The 17,159-nt window shown below is 36.3% G+C and overlaps 1 protein-coding gene across 1 annotated transcript; it reads right to left on the bottom strand.

The window, feature by feature from the left end:
- Positions 1 to 507: 507 nt before the first annotated feature.
- On the bottom strand, positions 508 to 15,476 carry LOC120078776 (CD2-binding protein-like protein). The gene is made up of 10 exons (XM_039033083.2): positions 15,215 to 15,476; positions 14,322 to 14,538; positions 13,535 to 13,660; positions 13,300 to 13,452; positions 11,742 to 11,871; positions 11,498 to 11,539; positions 6,684 to 6,974; positions 6,540 to 6,582; positions 1,724 to 1,801; positions 508 to 946 (listed from the first exon to the last, which is right to left on the bottom strand). The coding sequence occupies exons 1-10, from the start codon at positions 15,292 to 15,294 to the stop codon at positions 874 to 876; spliced, it is 1,233 nt and encodes a 410-aa protein (XP_038889011.1). The 5' UTR covers positions 15,295 to 15,476; the 3' UTR covers positions 508 to 873.
- Between the last annotated feature and the right edge of the window lie 1,683 nt (positions 15,477 to 17,159).

Genomic DNA, 17,159 nt, shown 5'->3' with positions numbered 1-17,159 from the left:
AATATATCAATCGTGCATACACATAGAAACCAAATGTTCTCATTGACATGTTTAAATCTTCGATTCCCTAATGTTTAGTGCCACCTGAATTTTCCGACTTAGAACGTGTCGATACAAATGCAAATATCGAAACTTATCACCTTGAACCAATAAGCTTTCAAAATTTGAATGTTACAATTAACCCACTTTTAAGTTGACATCTAAGAGGAAAACATAAAACTTGATACAATAAATGGTTTTCAAGTAGACTACCATTATTGTACAATCACCGAGTATAACTATTTTTTAATACTTTAAACTCTAAACTATTCATCATGAAAATTCAAGAACCAAATGTAAAACTCAGAAAAAGGAAACAAGTAATTTGTCCTATTTAAATAATAATTATACTAATATACTCCTAACCATATCGACACTAAATTTTGTTTCAAAAAATTCTGAAATAGCCACTACTTTTCTGGTTAAAGGAAAAGGTGAGACCAAATGAAAAAGAAAAATTCTCAAAAATCACGAGTAAAATAGTAACTTTGATTAAATGATAAAAGTAGAAAGAAAAGTTATCTAAAATTTTCTAGAGAGAGAGAGAGAACTAAGCCTTTTAGATACAAAATCCAGCCTATAAAACTAATGTATTACCAAACGAAGTTGCATTAGGCCATCTTCCCATGCCGAGTGACTCCATTGATAGAATTCAGAAACCGTAATAACAAAATCAAACAGCATTTGTAGAGCATAACTTACAATGACATGCCAAGAAGGGGAAAAAAGGGTGAAAATACAAAAAACAGCAATTTTACCCATTATCACAACTTTCACTTTGTTGTTCAGTTCAGTATTCTGTACAGTTCCCCCCATCAGATCTTTCTCCATTTCTCAATTGGCATCAGGGGCAGCAGAAACTTCATGGAGTTCATCATATGCACCGGTCCCCTCATTATAAGAGTACCTAAAGGATCAAAAACCAACATCAGTTTGCAGGTCATCATCACATCTACATTGTCCAGTTCTCAATGATTCACTCTATATATCTTGTATCCGTAAACTAGCGTTTGCATTGTCAATAATTCTCAGCTCAAAAAGTTCTATTCTCATGTCAATTATTTGTGTTGGTTCAATCTAAAACTAGAATGGCAAAATAAAAAAAAAATGTTGCAACTGGAACAACAAGCACTCACATTTCTAGGTACTCTCCACGTGAAATCCAATAAATACTAGAATATTTTGAAACATTGGGTCAAGCCACAATGTTATTTGTCCAATGACTATCTAACAAACCAAAAGACTGAAAACCTTTCTACAGATTATGCTCCCCTCCGTCACACACACCTCAACTCATTAATGAAAGCATGGATATTTTTTTTCATAATGCATCCAACCTATAACTCGTTATAAGCCTGTAAGCTGTGTGCAGGGCTTTAAAGATTAAGAAAATAGCACCCCCTTATAAATGTTCAATGTTTTATTTTCACTTGAAGCCAAGATATTTACAAAAATAACCAAATAAAGCCAAGATACAACAATTTTTAGGTTCCCTAGCCCTCTTACCCTATTCTAAGAATCAGGCAACACCAGCACAATAAAAATTTCAAGCCCTAATAACAGCAGAACCAACCAAATAACTTCAACATTTCCAGCCATATATATATATATACTAAGATAAGTTGCAAGACTGCAATTAAAGTATGAAAGTCGATGAGCAAAGTTACAAGGATGTGTACACTACCATCGCCCAGATGTAGCAGAACAGAAGAGTCCTGTAGATGGATCATAATAATACCCCAAACTGCTACTGTAATAATACCTGAAGATAAAATTTAAATAACTTTTATGTACAATCATAGACACACAAATAGTAAGTTGAGTTTCTAACATATTTTTTTCAAGAGAAACAGCCTCGTTATCATTTCTATCAGAGGAAAATAAAGGAAAAAAAGATATCTGATAAAATACTTTGAAGAAGAGGGTACTATATTTTAACTTATAGGAATTACAGCAGTACCAAAAATTTGAGCCATGGATTCTCCTAGATTCCTGGTTCTCACTTCTCACCTTCCTTGGAACCTCTCGTAGGCTGCCTACAAGTACATCACCAGAGAACAAACTACTTAATTACCAACGGCAGCTAGCCTCCCTCTTCCCATTTCTTCCAATTAAATCCGACTAATGGCCTTTTTATATCAATCCCACAACCGAAATTTTAGAATCCTTATCCAGACGACCATGCCACTGCATCAAAGACTTGTCTGTTTGTTGTAGATTGGAAGACAGGGCATATGCGCATCAACACTGCTGGAGGCCAGATAGAGACAGCTAGTTTTGCTAGAGCTCCATAGAATACCGAAGAAGACAGTTAGACACAACCACCTTTAAGTCACAAGAATAGGAAACCTTAATGGATACTTCGTGATCAGTAAGTTACAACTTGTAGGCCACAACACCTATAACAGAGTAAAGGGGGCATAAAAACCTGCAGATAACTTTTCACAGAGGCCTCACACAAGGAGCATTTCTAATTAGGATAGGAGCTTAATGAACATTGAACACCATCTCTCCGCTGTTAAATTTAATATGGTAACATATTTGATCAGTGGGTTTTTTAATATTTCGTTGGGCACTTGAAACTGAGCTTTAAATAGCTCTGCCGCATCATTCTCATCCAGGAGTAATATATGATGCAAAAAGTATTGACCCTGGCTCCATAAAATAACATTTGATGGAAAAGTCATCCACATAATATTTAGGAAGGAGGTAGCTTTAGTATAAGTGTGAAATACGTGCCATGCTGGCATTCTCCAAGCCAGCCATTTTGCACACGTGTGAGGATTGGAGGATACAAAATATGCAGAACGATGCAAAACAAGAAACGAAACTTTTAGTGAGAAGGATGAAAGAAAAACAAGGACATACAACAAAACAGGCCACGAAAATAGAAAGCGAAGGGGAGCCCAAATCTAACTAAAAAAGGGACTTCAGTTCAACAAAATCAAACCAAGATTGCAATTACAGAAGAGCCTATTAACTAACGCTCACAAGAAAGCATTAAACTTAGCCACCTCCCAGATGGCATATCACAAAGTAGGAATTTCATTCAAATGATAAAAGTTGGGAAAATACAAGAGAAGGGTTCCTATTTAAAGATAAGATAGGATAACTAAAAGGGAATTAAAATGTAACTAATCTAGGATTAACCAAGATTAATTTTGAATTTAATATTTTACCCAAATCCTATTACATCATATTCTATCCCTCACAAAAAAAAACTCGTCTTCGAGTTTTAAAATAAAAATGAAGATAAAAGTTAAAAAATAAGTCAGTCGTATGGAAACATCTTGGAACATCCAATCCAACATCACACATCAATAATATCCGAATTTCGTGATTGCAGCCATCAACCCAAAAACTAATTTGTCAAAAAATCTCTGTTGTCAACAAATATGCAGACTCCTCGTAAAATGAATAAGAACCCATTCTGTAAGTGTGAAGAAAGTCCAATTGGGGGATTTTAATTGATTCAATAGGTTTAGATATGGGCCAAACTGCAGATTTTATTAAAATTGGATGGACTTCAAATTGGCACTGGGTTGGGGTTTGATTTTGGGTTAAAATGTGTGCGTCATGGGTCGAAATACCCAAATTTTCAAAAGGAGAGTTTAGGGTCCTCCAGGTCGGGTCTGAAAAATGGGTCTCGGTGGAAAAAACAGGGAAAACATCTCCTACACACTGTTGTTTCTTCTTTGGTTTTGCATAAGATCACAAGTGGAGTGTTAATCTTGCCGACGGCGGTAAATGGTTTGCAAACAAGTTTCCGATCATTTTCTTCGTTCGCCACAAGGTCTCCTTCCTTCTTCATCGGAATTTTCTGTTTGACCTCCTCTGCTTTGCCGGTGAAATACCCAAAAGTTTTTATTTGAGACATGTTATCTCCCTCCTTGTTTGGTAGTTGACTGGAATTAGGGTTTCACGTTTCTTCAAATAGGTTTGTTCATGGGTATTTTCTTCTTCAACCTCTCCCGTGGCTATTTCAACTTCTCTTATGTTGGGGTGAGATTTGTGGATTGGGTCACTTTCCTCAATTTTCATCATTGATTTCCCTTCTGATTTGGGCCGTGCAAGCTCCAATTTGAAAATAGTTTCGTTTTCATCATTCTCACAGACGCTTTCTTCAATTTGACGTTGTCTCCTTTGATAAGCTTTATATCTTGGCTGATCTTGAATGTTAAGGAGGGGTTCTTGGATGTTTTCCTTTAGGCTATTAACGCAATTTCGTAATTTTTTCTTTCATTAGTTCTTGTTCTTGCGCTCAACCAGTGAAAGTCCTTAGCATAGTCTGTCACACTTCCACTGCCTTGCTTATATCTTTGGTACTGTTGACACAAAATCTGTTCATAGTCGGTCGGAAGAGATCTTTCCTTCATCATTTTTAGCTTTCTTGGGCAGTTCTTGATCGGATCCTTGCCAATTAACCATCGATTCATTTGGATTTGGTCCCACCAGGCACCCAACTTCAATATCAATGTTACCAACTTCACTTCTTTGTTCTCGGGAGTATTCACATATTCGAAGAAACTTTCTACGCTTTTGATCTAATCAAGGAAGGCTTCCACATCTAATTGCTGCTGAAGGTAGGTAGGTCAATCTTCATCTTGTAATCTTGTAGTCTTTCTTCATGATCTTGATCATTAAATGTCTGCCTCTCTTGCCTACCCGCTGGAAATTGTCTGAAGTCATCACTTTCAGATGAAGAAAACTCAGAATCTTGATCTTCTTGGTTGGGTTCTTGGAATCTTAGAGCTTGAAAAGCAAGACGATTTCTCTCTGGAGAGTTGGGATTGCCCCTGTTTTCTTCTCTGTATCGACAGCCAATTGCTTTTTGTATTGGCCTTCTCATTCTTCCTTTTCCCCTGTTTTGTCCCAGTCGTGGAGGAAGGGCAGCCAGCACCTCTTCCATTTGTCTCGACAGCCTTTCAATGGTTCTATTCAAATTAGCCATGCCGTGCATCATCTCTCCCAGTGATTCTTCCACTACCATCAACTGGGCACTAGTCGTCTTAGGAGAAAAAGGTTCGGCTTGCTCGGGTTGGGTAGCAGCGTCCTTCCCTTTGCTGGTGAGTGCAGCGTTTCTGCCATCGATGAAGTCCCAATTTCATGGGCTCTGATACCAACTTGATGTATCACTAAGTAGGAATTTGATCAAAGTTGTGAAAATACAAGAGAAGGGTTCCTATTTAAAGGTAAGATAGAATAACTAAAAGGGAATTAAAATGTAACTAATCTAGAATTAACCAAGATTAATTTTGAATTTACAATGTTACCCAAATCCTATTACATCACCAGACCTCCTTAATCTCTCCACCTCTCCAAAATCCAGTATTCCTCTCAACCTACCAAATGACAAGGGAAAAAAAAAAAAGAAAGGAGCTTGCCACAACACTTTTCCTTTTTGACAAAAAGGCGAACTCAAGAGAACCTCCTCAAGTATAGAGAAAAATATCTCCTGCATGACGAATGTAAACCAAAAAATCTCAACCATCTGCTCCAGATTGACTGCACAAAATGACAACTCTACATTAGGTGGTGAAAATCCTATTGTTTGCATAGGATGCACAGCACTGCGGTTGCAACACAAAGGAAGCATGGTGTTGGACCTGAGCCATAGTGTTAAACCCTAAAAAAATGACTTTTATGGAGATTTACTCTTTCAGATTGTGGCAAAAGATGAGCCAACCTAGGGAGAAGGGACAGAGAAAATTTGAAAAAAGAACCTATAAGTGAATCCCTCCAAAAGATCAGGAGATCAAATCCTCGAGTTCCTTCCCTCAAAAAAACACACTGGTCTTGCAAGAGGGAAAGAACCACTATATCAGTCGCTTCTCTGACAAACAGAGGATGCCTAAAGCCCAAGATCAAAAGAAGGAAAAATTGAAGCCACCGAATGATGCTTCTTCTAGAACAGCAAAAGGCTGCAACAACTTGCTTGGTCTCTTCTTTCACCATCACACTCAACCTGCTAAGCTCTGCTCACACCTAGCCTATTCACAACTTCCATAATTGATTTAATTTAGTCACTCCAGATCCCTTTTGCCAAAAGTGATTCTTCTGTTTTTTCTTCTACTAAAACTACCAATTCCAATGTAGTTATGGAAGTGATGTCCCATCTCATCAAACAGTTTAGTCACTACTTCAGTGTATTGTCAAAATACTTTTATTTCTTCCCCTTCTATTTTTTCATCAATCACCAAACAATCATTGATGTAATTCTGAAACTCCCCCAGCTAACAAATTCTAGTATGTGGCCCTAGCTAATATTAAAAAGATTCTTTAGCCCCTTAAACCATTGCCCATTACCTACTCTACTGGTGACCCTAAGCCTAGGGCCCACACACCCTACTTGCATTTGTAAACAAATAGGAGGTTTAACATTCCTATCAAAATGTCCCTTTCTCAAGAAATGAACAATTTCACTGCCAAGAAATAAACAGCAGAAACGAGAGATTCAGTTAGATCCCCTGAATCCATAAGAGTGAAGAGAGATAACGTACCCCGAGGATTCATCATAAACATAATCATTCTGTGAAGCTTCACCTGCAGGCCAAACAACAAAGAAGATAAGTTAATCAGCAAGTAATAATTAACAAAATTAAATGGAATTTCCTTAATCGTCTGCATGGGATGGAAAGGCCTACTCTCGGAATTAGGGTTAAGGTTACTGGGAGTTTTTTGATCGACTCCATTGGCATCAGCAACTAAATTTTCAGTAGAAGATGGAACTGCATGCTCGTCTTCGTCAGCAAACATATCATATGTATCAGTTCCACTGCTGGTGATTTCAACTTCAGGTTGATTTGTGAACAATGAGCCCACAACAGGATTTTGAACATCAGACAACAAACCATTTCCATTGTTGACGTCAGAATTTCCATGATGCAAGCTCATGGATGATCCTTCTTTCACCCGAGCTAATGTCTCGTATCCTTCTGAAAATCGAAGATATAAGTGTCAATAGGGAAAATTGTTTTTCAATTAGAAAAAAAAAATCTACAGAAAGGTCAAACAAATGAGTGTTCATGAGTGAAATGAGAGTTCATTGTTCTAACATAAAAAAAAAAAACAAAAAAAACAAAAAGACAGAAAAAAGACAAAAATTCCTCTTTCATAAGTCTCACTAATGACATAGCTTTAGGGGGAAAAGTTTGTTATATGAGTTAATAACAGCACTCTCATCAATGGCATAAGCTTGCACATAATAGCAATGAACACCCACTCCCAAACCACATCCTACTAGGAGATGCTTCGCTCTAATATCAATGGTAATGCCCAGGCCCAGGATCACATCAAAGTGACTTATACCCTAGGTTATTCATGTCACATCCATCAAATGATCTTACACTAACATTTGGCAGATTTTCACTTTCTCACTAGCTAGCATACTTTTTTTTTTCCAATAAAATCAATAATTTTCATTGAGAAAAAATGAAAGAAACAAGGGCATACAAAAAAATAAGCCCATCAAAACACTCCTACTAAAGAAAGGGGTTCCAAGTAAGTAAAATGTTATCAAGTGAATAGTTCCAAAAAAGCTTCAGGGAAACATGAAACCTAAGGACCAAACTTCACTAGGGTCTTTATCCCTCCCTCTAAACACTCTATTGTTCCTCTTCCCCCAAATATCCCAAAGCACCACACACGCCCTTGCACATCACAAAAAACAACCTTTCTCTTCAAAAGGGGGATGGAGAAGGAACTCCCCAATCGCAACACGAACATCTCGTTGGTCGGCTATCTGAACACCGAACTCCTACAGAAAATAACTCCACACCACTTGCACAACTAGTATCCTCACTAGAGATGATCAAGGTCTTCCTCTACCTTCTGACAAAGGATACAACAAAAAGGCCCCACTCATAAGGTCTTCCTCCTAGCAAACCTATCTAAAGTGTTCACCTGACCTAGCAGAACTTGCCAAGTAAAGAACCTGACTTTCTTAGGAATCTTAATCCTCCAAACCATGTCAAAAACCAACTCCCTAGTCGAGGTGGGCTCCAACAACAATCTCAAAAAGGATTTACAAGAAAATCCTTCACTAGGATTTGGAGTCCAAACCCGAACATCTCTTCTCCCCAACCTAAAAGTACACTCTGGAATAAAGAAAGGAGAGTGGCAACCTTCATTGTCTCCCTATTAGACACATTATGTTGGAACTCAAAAGAAAAAGGCAGAATTCCCGGACCAACTCAAAAAATCTGAGATCGGACGATTTTTTAAGGAAGACAAGTGATAAAGATGTGGAAAAGTAGACGAAAGAGAGTTGTCCCCCACCCAATGATTTTTCCAAAAATAAGTGTTTCTACCATCACCCACAATGCAACGAACCAGATGAGAAAAAGTGAAGCTCAAGCAAAATGTCTTCCCATGGATTTCGGTGTGTGCCTTAAACCCCTTTCTCCAATCAAAAGGATGGTTCCCATGTTTACTCGCAATAATCTGATGCCACAAAGATTCGAGCTCAACGACAACATGCCAAATCCACTTAGCCAACAAAGCTCTGATTTGAATCCTTAGGTTGCCAATCTTTAACACCCCCCCACCCCCGGTTAATAGGGCGCCCCAACGCCTCCCAACTAAGCAAATACGACCCCTTTCCTTCCTCTACACCTTCCCAAAGAAAATCTCTCAACCACTTCTCTAAACACTAGCTAGCATACTTAACCCTGTTAGAGTAGCCATAGACAAAAGATAACCTAGCAATTCTAGTTCTAAATTAGTTTGGACTTACAAATGATGCAGAAGTAAAAGAATGAGTCAAACTAGAATCAAACAACACTCATGCATAGTGTCCAAAGTATAGGCAGTGTACCTATCACCGTAGCACTAGCATTTTCAGCTTTCTCATGAGTGGAGGCAGATGCCTTGCCCTACGATTGAGTTGTCTTAGCCTCAAATGATGGATTAGATGCCAAAGGATAACCAATACTGCCCGTAGTACTCTTGTGGCGGCAATTCACAACAAAATGCTCAGGTTTCGTACAATTGAAGCACACCTTATTTCTAGCTAGGTAGCACCTCTCGTGGTGCTCCACGCAATTCTTACATAATGGCTTATCACACCCACTATTATGCTGGCAATTCAATTGTTGCTTGTTGGGGCCTGGCTCATCCTATCTTAAATACGCTAATTTTGCTTCATGCTGAGTTCGTTCGATCAAACTTTCTTTTATGATCAAAGTAAGTGTCTGAACCAAGGGCATTTTAGGCTCGCACATTGCATAGTTGTCAATTAGTTTCGTCATCCGTAGGGCTGTGGCATAGTCCAAGGGAAAGTGAGCAGCACAATGCCTTGAATGTCCATTCTCAAGCCCATGACGAAGAAATCAATCCTCTTGTCCTCAGTATCCACTCAACTCGAAGAAAATTGGGAGAGTTGTGTGCACTCCTTTTCATAAGCAGCAACGAACTTGTCGCCCTGCTTATGGAAAAGAGTTCACACGAATCTCTCGTTTTGCTTTGGGTTTAGTGGATATCGAGGATAAAGAAGATTGAATGCTTCGTCATGGGCTTGAGAGCCGCCATTCAGGACATTATGGTTGCTCATTTTCCTCCAAATATGTCACAACCCTACGAATAGCAAAACTAATTAACAGTCGAGTGTTGCAGAAGCCCAAAGCCCCCTCAAGATTAAGCACTTCCTCCAATCAGTAGAGGATGTCTGATCAGACAGAACTCAAGCACAGAGCAGGATCAACGTACCCAAGATAAAACGAGCCAAGCTCCGAATCAAAGGCAACATTGAAACCACTAGCAGGTCAATGGGCATAATAAGCTATTGTGTACGAGTTGCAAGAAGCACCACTTGGGACATTCCCCGATCAAAAACAGGGTGTAGTTCAATTATGGGAAGGAAGGGCATTTTGTTGCAAATTGTCACTAGAGGAGTACTATGGGCAATACTAGTCAATCTTCGACATCCAATCAGTCATCTAGGGCTAAGTCAGCTTAGTAGCAAGGCAAGGTGCCACCACTCACGAGGAAGCAGAAAACGCTAGCATCATGGTGACGGGTACATTGCCTATTCTTGAACACCGTGCATGAGTATTATTTGATTCTGGTTATACTCATTCTTTTATTTATGCATAATTTGTAAAGTCAAGCTAATTTAGAGCTAGAACCATTAGGTTATGTTTTATCTAAGGCTACCCAATAGGGGTAAATATTCTAGCTCGTGAGAAAGTGAAATTATATAAGATGTTAGTGTCAAATCATTTGATGAATGTGACATCAATAGTCTTGGGTATAAGTCACTTTGATGTTATCCCGAAGCTTGAGCCATTACACTCTTTTTCCTATGGTGAAGATGAAGATGAGCCAAAATTAGTTAACTCAATCATACGAAATTTTAAAAACCTAAAGAGTTCTCTTTCGTAACCAAATTCAAACCATCAATTACTTACTTCATCTTAGTCATTTATGGAGTTGGCTAAGGCCAGGACAAATTCTCAGAATAGAAATATATCAGATATGCCTTTCTTTCCTCCATCATTACACACCTTTATTATGCACTATGGAAGCCTCGTAACTACAACATCCCACAACCATCTCTACCTCCACCTCCATCATTAGTAACTTTTCTCCAAAACACCATTCTTAACCTAATTAGTCTCGTGATTATCCCAATCTCAAGACTAAATGCTGGCACCATTATGATTTATGAGCATTTGGTGGAATTTTATTTTACCTTAGGTGTCTTGAATCTTTCCAGCCTAATCCACAAACATCCAAACTATCAACCAATTTTTGCAATCTGGAGACAACTTGCTACATTCTTTTTCCTCATTGTTGGTTGATTTCTCCATACATATGATCTCTTTGGCTCAATATCAATCCTCCCTACTTTTCAGTGCAATATGTGAATGTATCTTTAATATTCAAGCATATGTTGCCTCATCAATGATGTTACCATCCGATTTGCATTCATCATCAATTAAACTTACAAACTTCTGTTTCCATTTGCTTCAGTTGATCGCTTCCCCTCTCATACGGTTTCTAGCTCTTAGAATCACTTGATTTCTCCAGAAAATAATTTAGTTGCTTTTAGGTTTTCTTCGCCCTCGAGGATGCTAAATCACTCAATAGCTTATCTAATCTACCATACAATGAATGCATTTCTAGCAATATTCTAATAGACTCGAGATTTGTTACAACGCAATTGCTTCTGAAAAAATGGAATCTACAAGCTGAAAAATAACTAGCAAAATTTCAGCTAAACAAATATTTGCATTAACCATTGGTTTCCAATCTATTGTGTAATATTGTTTAACTATAATAGTACAATTGATGAGTTCTGCATGCAACTGTTACTTGTCAGTAAATATATAAAATAAAATGCTCTAAATTAAGAAATTGGACAATGTGTTCTTCAACGGACGCACAGAGGAAAAGTTAATTTGGTTCTTCAATTCATATCCATAAAACCAAATTATAAAGTATTAAACAGAATACTAACCTGCCTCACGCTCAAAAACCTCTTGTTTTTCATGATAAACATCTGCATAACGAAAGTTTGAACAATAAGCAAAGCATAGTTGCCAACAAAACGTGATGTCCTACAAAAGTCCAAAAATAGAAAAAGGTAATATTTATTAAATAAAGCATTCTCAATACCGTTGGACCATCACAATAACATAAAATAGCATAATCAAGGAATAATGAGTCCAAAGAATTAAACCTGATAAAGCAACATACTTAACTGTATTCACCATTATCCATAAGTTTCATAGCATCTTCTGTTAACTTATCAAATATATGCTTTATCTCGGCTGACATCTTCTCCTTCCTGTCTTTGGAATTTCCTTTCAACCTTCTCAAAGCTTGAAGAACCTGTCACCAGCAGAATAACTTATATATAGGTCTCAGCAAACACCTCTCTCCAAAAGTTTTATCTGAAAAGCAAATGGAATATTGAAAAATGGAACATAAGGATAAGGCTTTGCATAAAGTAGCACATAACATATGTTTATTTCTGTATTTATTTTTTCCTTTTGAAATCGTTTGTGTATTTATCAGAATCTATAGCAACTTGATGTTATTGCTAGGAAGATATTTAAGTTTTTTAATCGAAGATAGAAACTGTGTCATTGTCATCAATGATTGTGCAAGTATAAATCATGGCTAACAAAAGATTTGTTGTAAGAAACTCGAAGTGTCCTACTAAAATAACAAACCTATGTCAACTCCCACTTATAAGCAAGGAGTTAAATAGTCAATGTCAAGGAAAATGTACATGACTTACAGTTAAATTTATAGAAATGCCATTGTCGACAGTTATCCAAGAAAAGATCATGGATACCATATGAATAAAAATTGTTCGTGCTAGAAAATGAAGCCTGAAAATCTGCTAACATAAATAAGCTATAAATCGTCTGTTTTTTCTTAGTCCAAATTATTTGTAAATTATTCTGCCAATGATATTTGTTAGTATGAATTCAGATGCTTTTATTTTAGGCACTTAGGTTTCCTTTTGTTTTTGTTAATGTATTTTCAGTATGTTCAGAGTTTTGAAAGAAAGGTATGTATCTTGTCAAAAAAACAATATAAATAAAAATATAAAAACATGAACCTGAGAAGCATTAAAGTGAACAACATTTCAAACATGCACTCAACACATGCTTGATTCTTCCTACCCAAATAATCTAATGATAATTCGTTTACACTTTCATTCCTTCTCATTGAAAGTCTGGTATTTCTTAAAATACATTTTTTTCTCTTTTTTTTTAAACCAAGTTTGTTCAAAAGTAGATAGTATCTGCTTGTAACCATAAGTTTGTTGAAGGACCATGCATTCATTGTAAATGGCCTACAATCTGATTTCTATTAATACCAGCTTAGTTTTAAAAAAAAAACCCTCATTTTTTTAATTCTTCAATATCTCATGCTTCAGAATACCCTTTTTTGGGGAAGAAAAAGGGCATCATGCAATTCATAGAAAAAGCATGCACTTCCTTCTTCTTCTTCTTTCCTCCTCTTCCTTTTTTGGCACCGGTGCTTAAAACTCCTGAAGGCTATTGCATCCCTATGTGCTTCATACTCGAAAAAAATGCAGTTAAGGTAACGACTTTGGGATCACTTTTCTATAAGTTTTATATATTTACTTATGTGGCTTTCTTGGAGTTCACTCCCAGAAATATAGCCATCCCCACCAAGGTCTAAAAATTGTTTTCATTGGTCCAGGAATATCCCTTTGATTGGGAACAAAAAGTTCACTACAAAGTAAATTCAAACAAAATATATTCAAGATTTAGAGCTTACCGTTTCACCTGGCTCAAGTACGTCAGCAATACGTCTCTTTATCTTTCCAACTTCTTCAGAAGATAGCTCTTGGACATCATCTTCATTATTTATTACTACAGAGCTTTTCCCAGCATATTTTGGATCAACGTCAACACTATCAAGCCATGCATCCTGAAGGTATCTACACTGCCTTAACAAACTAGTAGAGTATCTATTTCAATAAGGGCACGGAAAACCATACAGCGATGCTTACCTTGAGTTCATTATCATTAACATATTCGACAAAATTACCAGCTGCATCAAAATAACCTTCTTCCCTCTCTTTGTCTAAATTGAAAGGTTCCAATTGAATTCCATCAGCATCAAAGTTCTCATTTTCCTGTCAATAGGGGAAAATGTTTGGGGGGGTAGAGAGAGAGAGGCATTAGTAGCTCTCCTTCCATTTAACTTGAACCTTGAGAGAGAGAGAGAGAGAGAGAAATTGAAAATGTTCACTTCAAAGGCCAAATTTCTCTGTTTGTTTCCCTCTAATATAAGCTGACTACAAATAAAGACAAGACAGGCTTTTAAGTTGTAATGATCCAAAAAGAAAAAAGAAAATACACAATCTTCACCAATTGATAAAGAAACCAACAAATGATGGCAATGAGCAGGATACCAGAGATTAAAGAATGATATTATTATTGATATTAACAAAATTGAATCTCAATTGACACATAAAAGCATTGACAAATTAAGGAAAAATGACACACAAACTGTAAACAAGATTCACCGTATTCAATTGAAATATTTCTCCTCAATGAAGAGGGGGGGTGACAGGACTAGAAGGAAGAGATATTCGATCAATAACAATTGTAAAAAGTTTAAAACAATATTAGCTGGATAAAAGTAAGAAACAATATAAAGCAATTATGAGGACCTACAACTTAAGCAAAGTTCCAAGTAGTTCTCTGGGAACAAAAAAAGAATGAACGTAATTCACTGGTCCGCACAACCATGAAATCACCAGGTTAGGAACAAGAGTGAAACTAAATCTTTACCTCATAAGTCACTTCAGCTGCTGATATGTCATTCCCGAGGCCTCTATTCTCTTCACTAAAGAGGTCAGCAGTCATTTGATTTCTTCGCTTCGCACGCTCTTTGGCAGCAAGTCGTGGGTCTGCTAAATCATTTGGGCTTTCTTCAGCTTTCCCTTTATCCACAAATCCATCTCCAGGCTTCACCTTCTTACCCTTTGGAAACCTGACTCGCTTTTGCCTGAAAAAATAAAATTCCAAGGTTGAGAGTGAAAAGATCCCTTTGCACGGATGGTAAATGAATAAGCTGAATAATCACGAAACTGTATGGAGGGGATTATGTTCAGAATCACACAAGTAAAAGATACCCACTCCCTAAACAGTGTTAGATGCTAACAGAAAAGGAGATACATCATAAATGGTCAGCAAATTGCAAATTTTCAAGGAACATCGTTCAGTACCGCGGTGGAAACAAAATCTCACATTCTTACTTCTTATGAACATAACTTTTCAGTTCTAAAAATTAAGGAGCAAATTAGATGGAATTTTTTTAAAATCTTAACTGCTATTTACATTTCATAGAATTCAAGACAAACTAAGAGGGAACCTCCTTCCTCCACCCCTGAATCATACAGCCAACAAGTTGAGCTGAATTGAAGTTTTAACTAGCCCAAGTAATTGAAGGCGCAATCATAATTCCAAAAAGAAAAAAAAAAAAAAAAAACAAGTTGGGTTGATTAAGGGCTGCAATAGCACAGAAAGTAAAAATTGATCAAAGGGTTTAATGGAATCGCCGTGTTGAAGGAACCAACGCTTGAAAGAACAGCAAGGAAGTCCAATAACTAGAAGGAAAAACAAAAAGAACACAAGGAAAGTATGATTAGGGGTTTGAAAGAGAGCAGAAAGTAGCAAATTACGCAGTAGGTTTGAGGGAATCGCCATCTTCGTCTTCAAAGAAACGGCGCTTGAGATTGGGGCGCGATGGATTGTCCTCCATAGAAGCACCGAATAGAATCAGCTACTGAGAGAAGTACTCCGAAATGAGTTAATAAAATTCTTCTATTTCTCTGGGCGATGCAGAAGGCAAGAAATGAGAATTTAAGATTCAAAATATTTTGCGCACCGCAGTACTATTAATAATCCCAGTTTCAAAATGTTGTAAATAATTTAAATAAATATGCCAAAAGCGTACCTCGACTGGCATAGTATTTATACTATCGTCTTCGAAGTCCGATATTTGATTCTCCCACCCACACTTTAATTATAATTTCTTTCAAAAAAAATTAAATAAAATAAGAAAATTATGAAATTTTTTCTAAATTCTATCTAGAATGTTGAATTTCTTTATAAAATATTGGAATTTCTCACCCATCTTCACCACCTTACAAAATCCACAAAATGACCATTATTTATATGAGAATTGACAAGTAGGATGTGGAATTAGTTGGACACTAAGGATGTGGACTCATAGGATATATGGATTCAAAGACACATGGGATAGTAGGAGAATGTCATTTGTTCTTATAGGACACCAAGTTCTAACACTAATGGACATCTATTATTATTATAATATTTATAATACTCCTCTTTAATGTCCATTATATATATGAAATATGTCACATGAAAACCTTATTAGGTTAAACCTCACGGGAAAAAGTCCTACTAAAGGAAAAATAATATATATTTCATATAATTTATACTGTTAAAAGTATATATTTGCTCCCCTCATAAAAACATCATAAATATCTATGAGTTGCCGCATTTCAATATTATGTACCAATTTTTCAAAGGTTGCGGTAGCTAATATGCTTTTGTAAATAATTCTGTCTAGTTATCTTTCGAACAAATTTGTGTATAGTGATATCGTCATTTTCTTCAAGATCATGAGTGTAGAAAAGTTTCGATGAAATATGTTTTGTTTTTTTCTCCTTTAATATATCCTCATTTGATTTGGGATATGCATGTTGTGTTGTTTTCATATAATATCGTTGGAAGATTTTTATTAGAAGACAAACAACATGTTTCGCGAATGTGCTTAGTCATTGATCTTACATACACATTCTTGATTAGTCTCGTGGATTATAAGAATTTTAGCATGATTTGAGAAAGTGGCTATTATGGTATGTTTCACCGATCGCCTTGATATAGTAGTTACTCCACACGTGAATGGATAATCTGTTTGAGATCTAGTTTTATGTGGATCAGATCCCAGAATCTGCATAACCAACTAGATCAAAATTTGATTTATTTGAATAAAACAAACTTATGTCAATCGTTCCTCAGAAATAACGGAGTATATGTTTAATTCTGTTCCAATGTCTTTTTGTTGGAGAAGTACTATATCTTGTTAATAAATTTACTGAAAATGCAATATTTAGTCTTGTATTATTAGTAAGATACATAAGTACACCAATTGCACTAAGATGTGGTACTTGAGGACCAAGAAGTTCTTCATTATCATCTCGAGGTCGAAATATATCTTTCTCCACATCTAATGAATGAACTTCCATTGAAATGCTCAATGAATGTGTTTTGTCTATATAAAATCTTTTCAAAATTTTTCCTGTATAAGTTGACTGATAAATAAATATCTCATTTGCTAAATACTCAATTTGCAAACCAAGGCAAAATTTTATTTTTCCGAGATCTTTGATCTCAAATTCTTTTTTGAGATATTTTATTGTCTTTGAAAATTCTTCATGAGTTCCAATTATATTTAAATCATCAACATATATAGTTATAATAACAAATTCTTATTGTGAATTCTTTATAAAAACACACAAACATATTGAATTATTTTGATATCCTTCTTTCAACAAGTATCCACTCAAGCAATGGTACTACAACCGTCCTGATTGTTTC

Source organism: Benincasa hispida, chromosome 5 (assembly GCF_027475165.1).
Source record: "Benincasa hispida cultivar pf3 chromosome 5, pf3_genome.v1.1, whole genome shotgun sequence".
NCBI classification, from domain to species: domain Eukaryota; kingdom Viridiplantae; phylum Streptophyta; class Magnoliopsida; order Cucurbitales; family Cucurbitaceae; genus Benincasa; species Benincasa hispida.
The sequence above is the reverse complement of the archived record's forward strand: the minus strand, read 5'-3'. Positions and strand labels throughout refer to the sequence as shown.

Coding starts and splice junctions, on each gene's coding strand:
- LOC120078776 (XM_039033083.2), bottom strand. CDS start 15,294: ATGGAGGACAATCCATCGCGCCCCAATCTCAAGCGCCGTTTCTTTGAA. Junction 13,661..14,321: donor CAGCTGAAGTGACTTATGAG/GTAAAGATTTAG, acceptor CCCTATTGACAG/GAAAATGAGAACTTTGATGC. Junction 1,802..6,539: donor GTTTATGATGAATCCTCGGG/GTACGTTATCTC, acceptor TTTTATCTTCAG/GTATTATTACAGTAGCAGTT.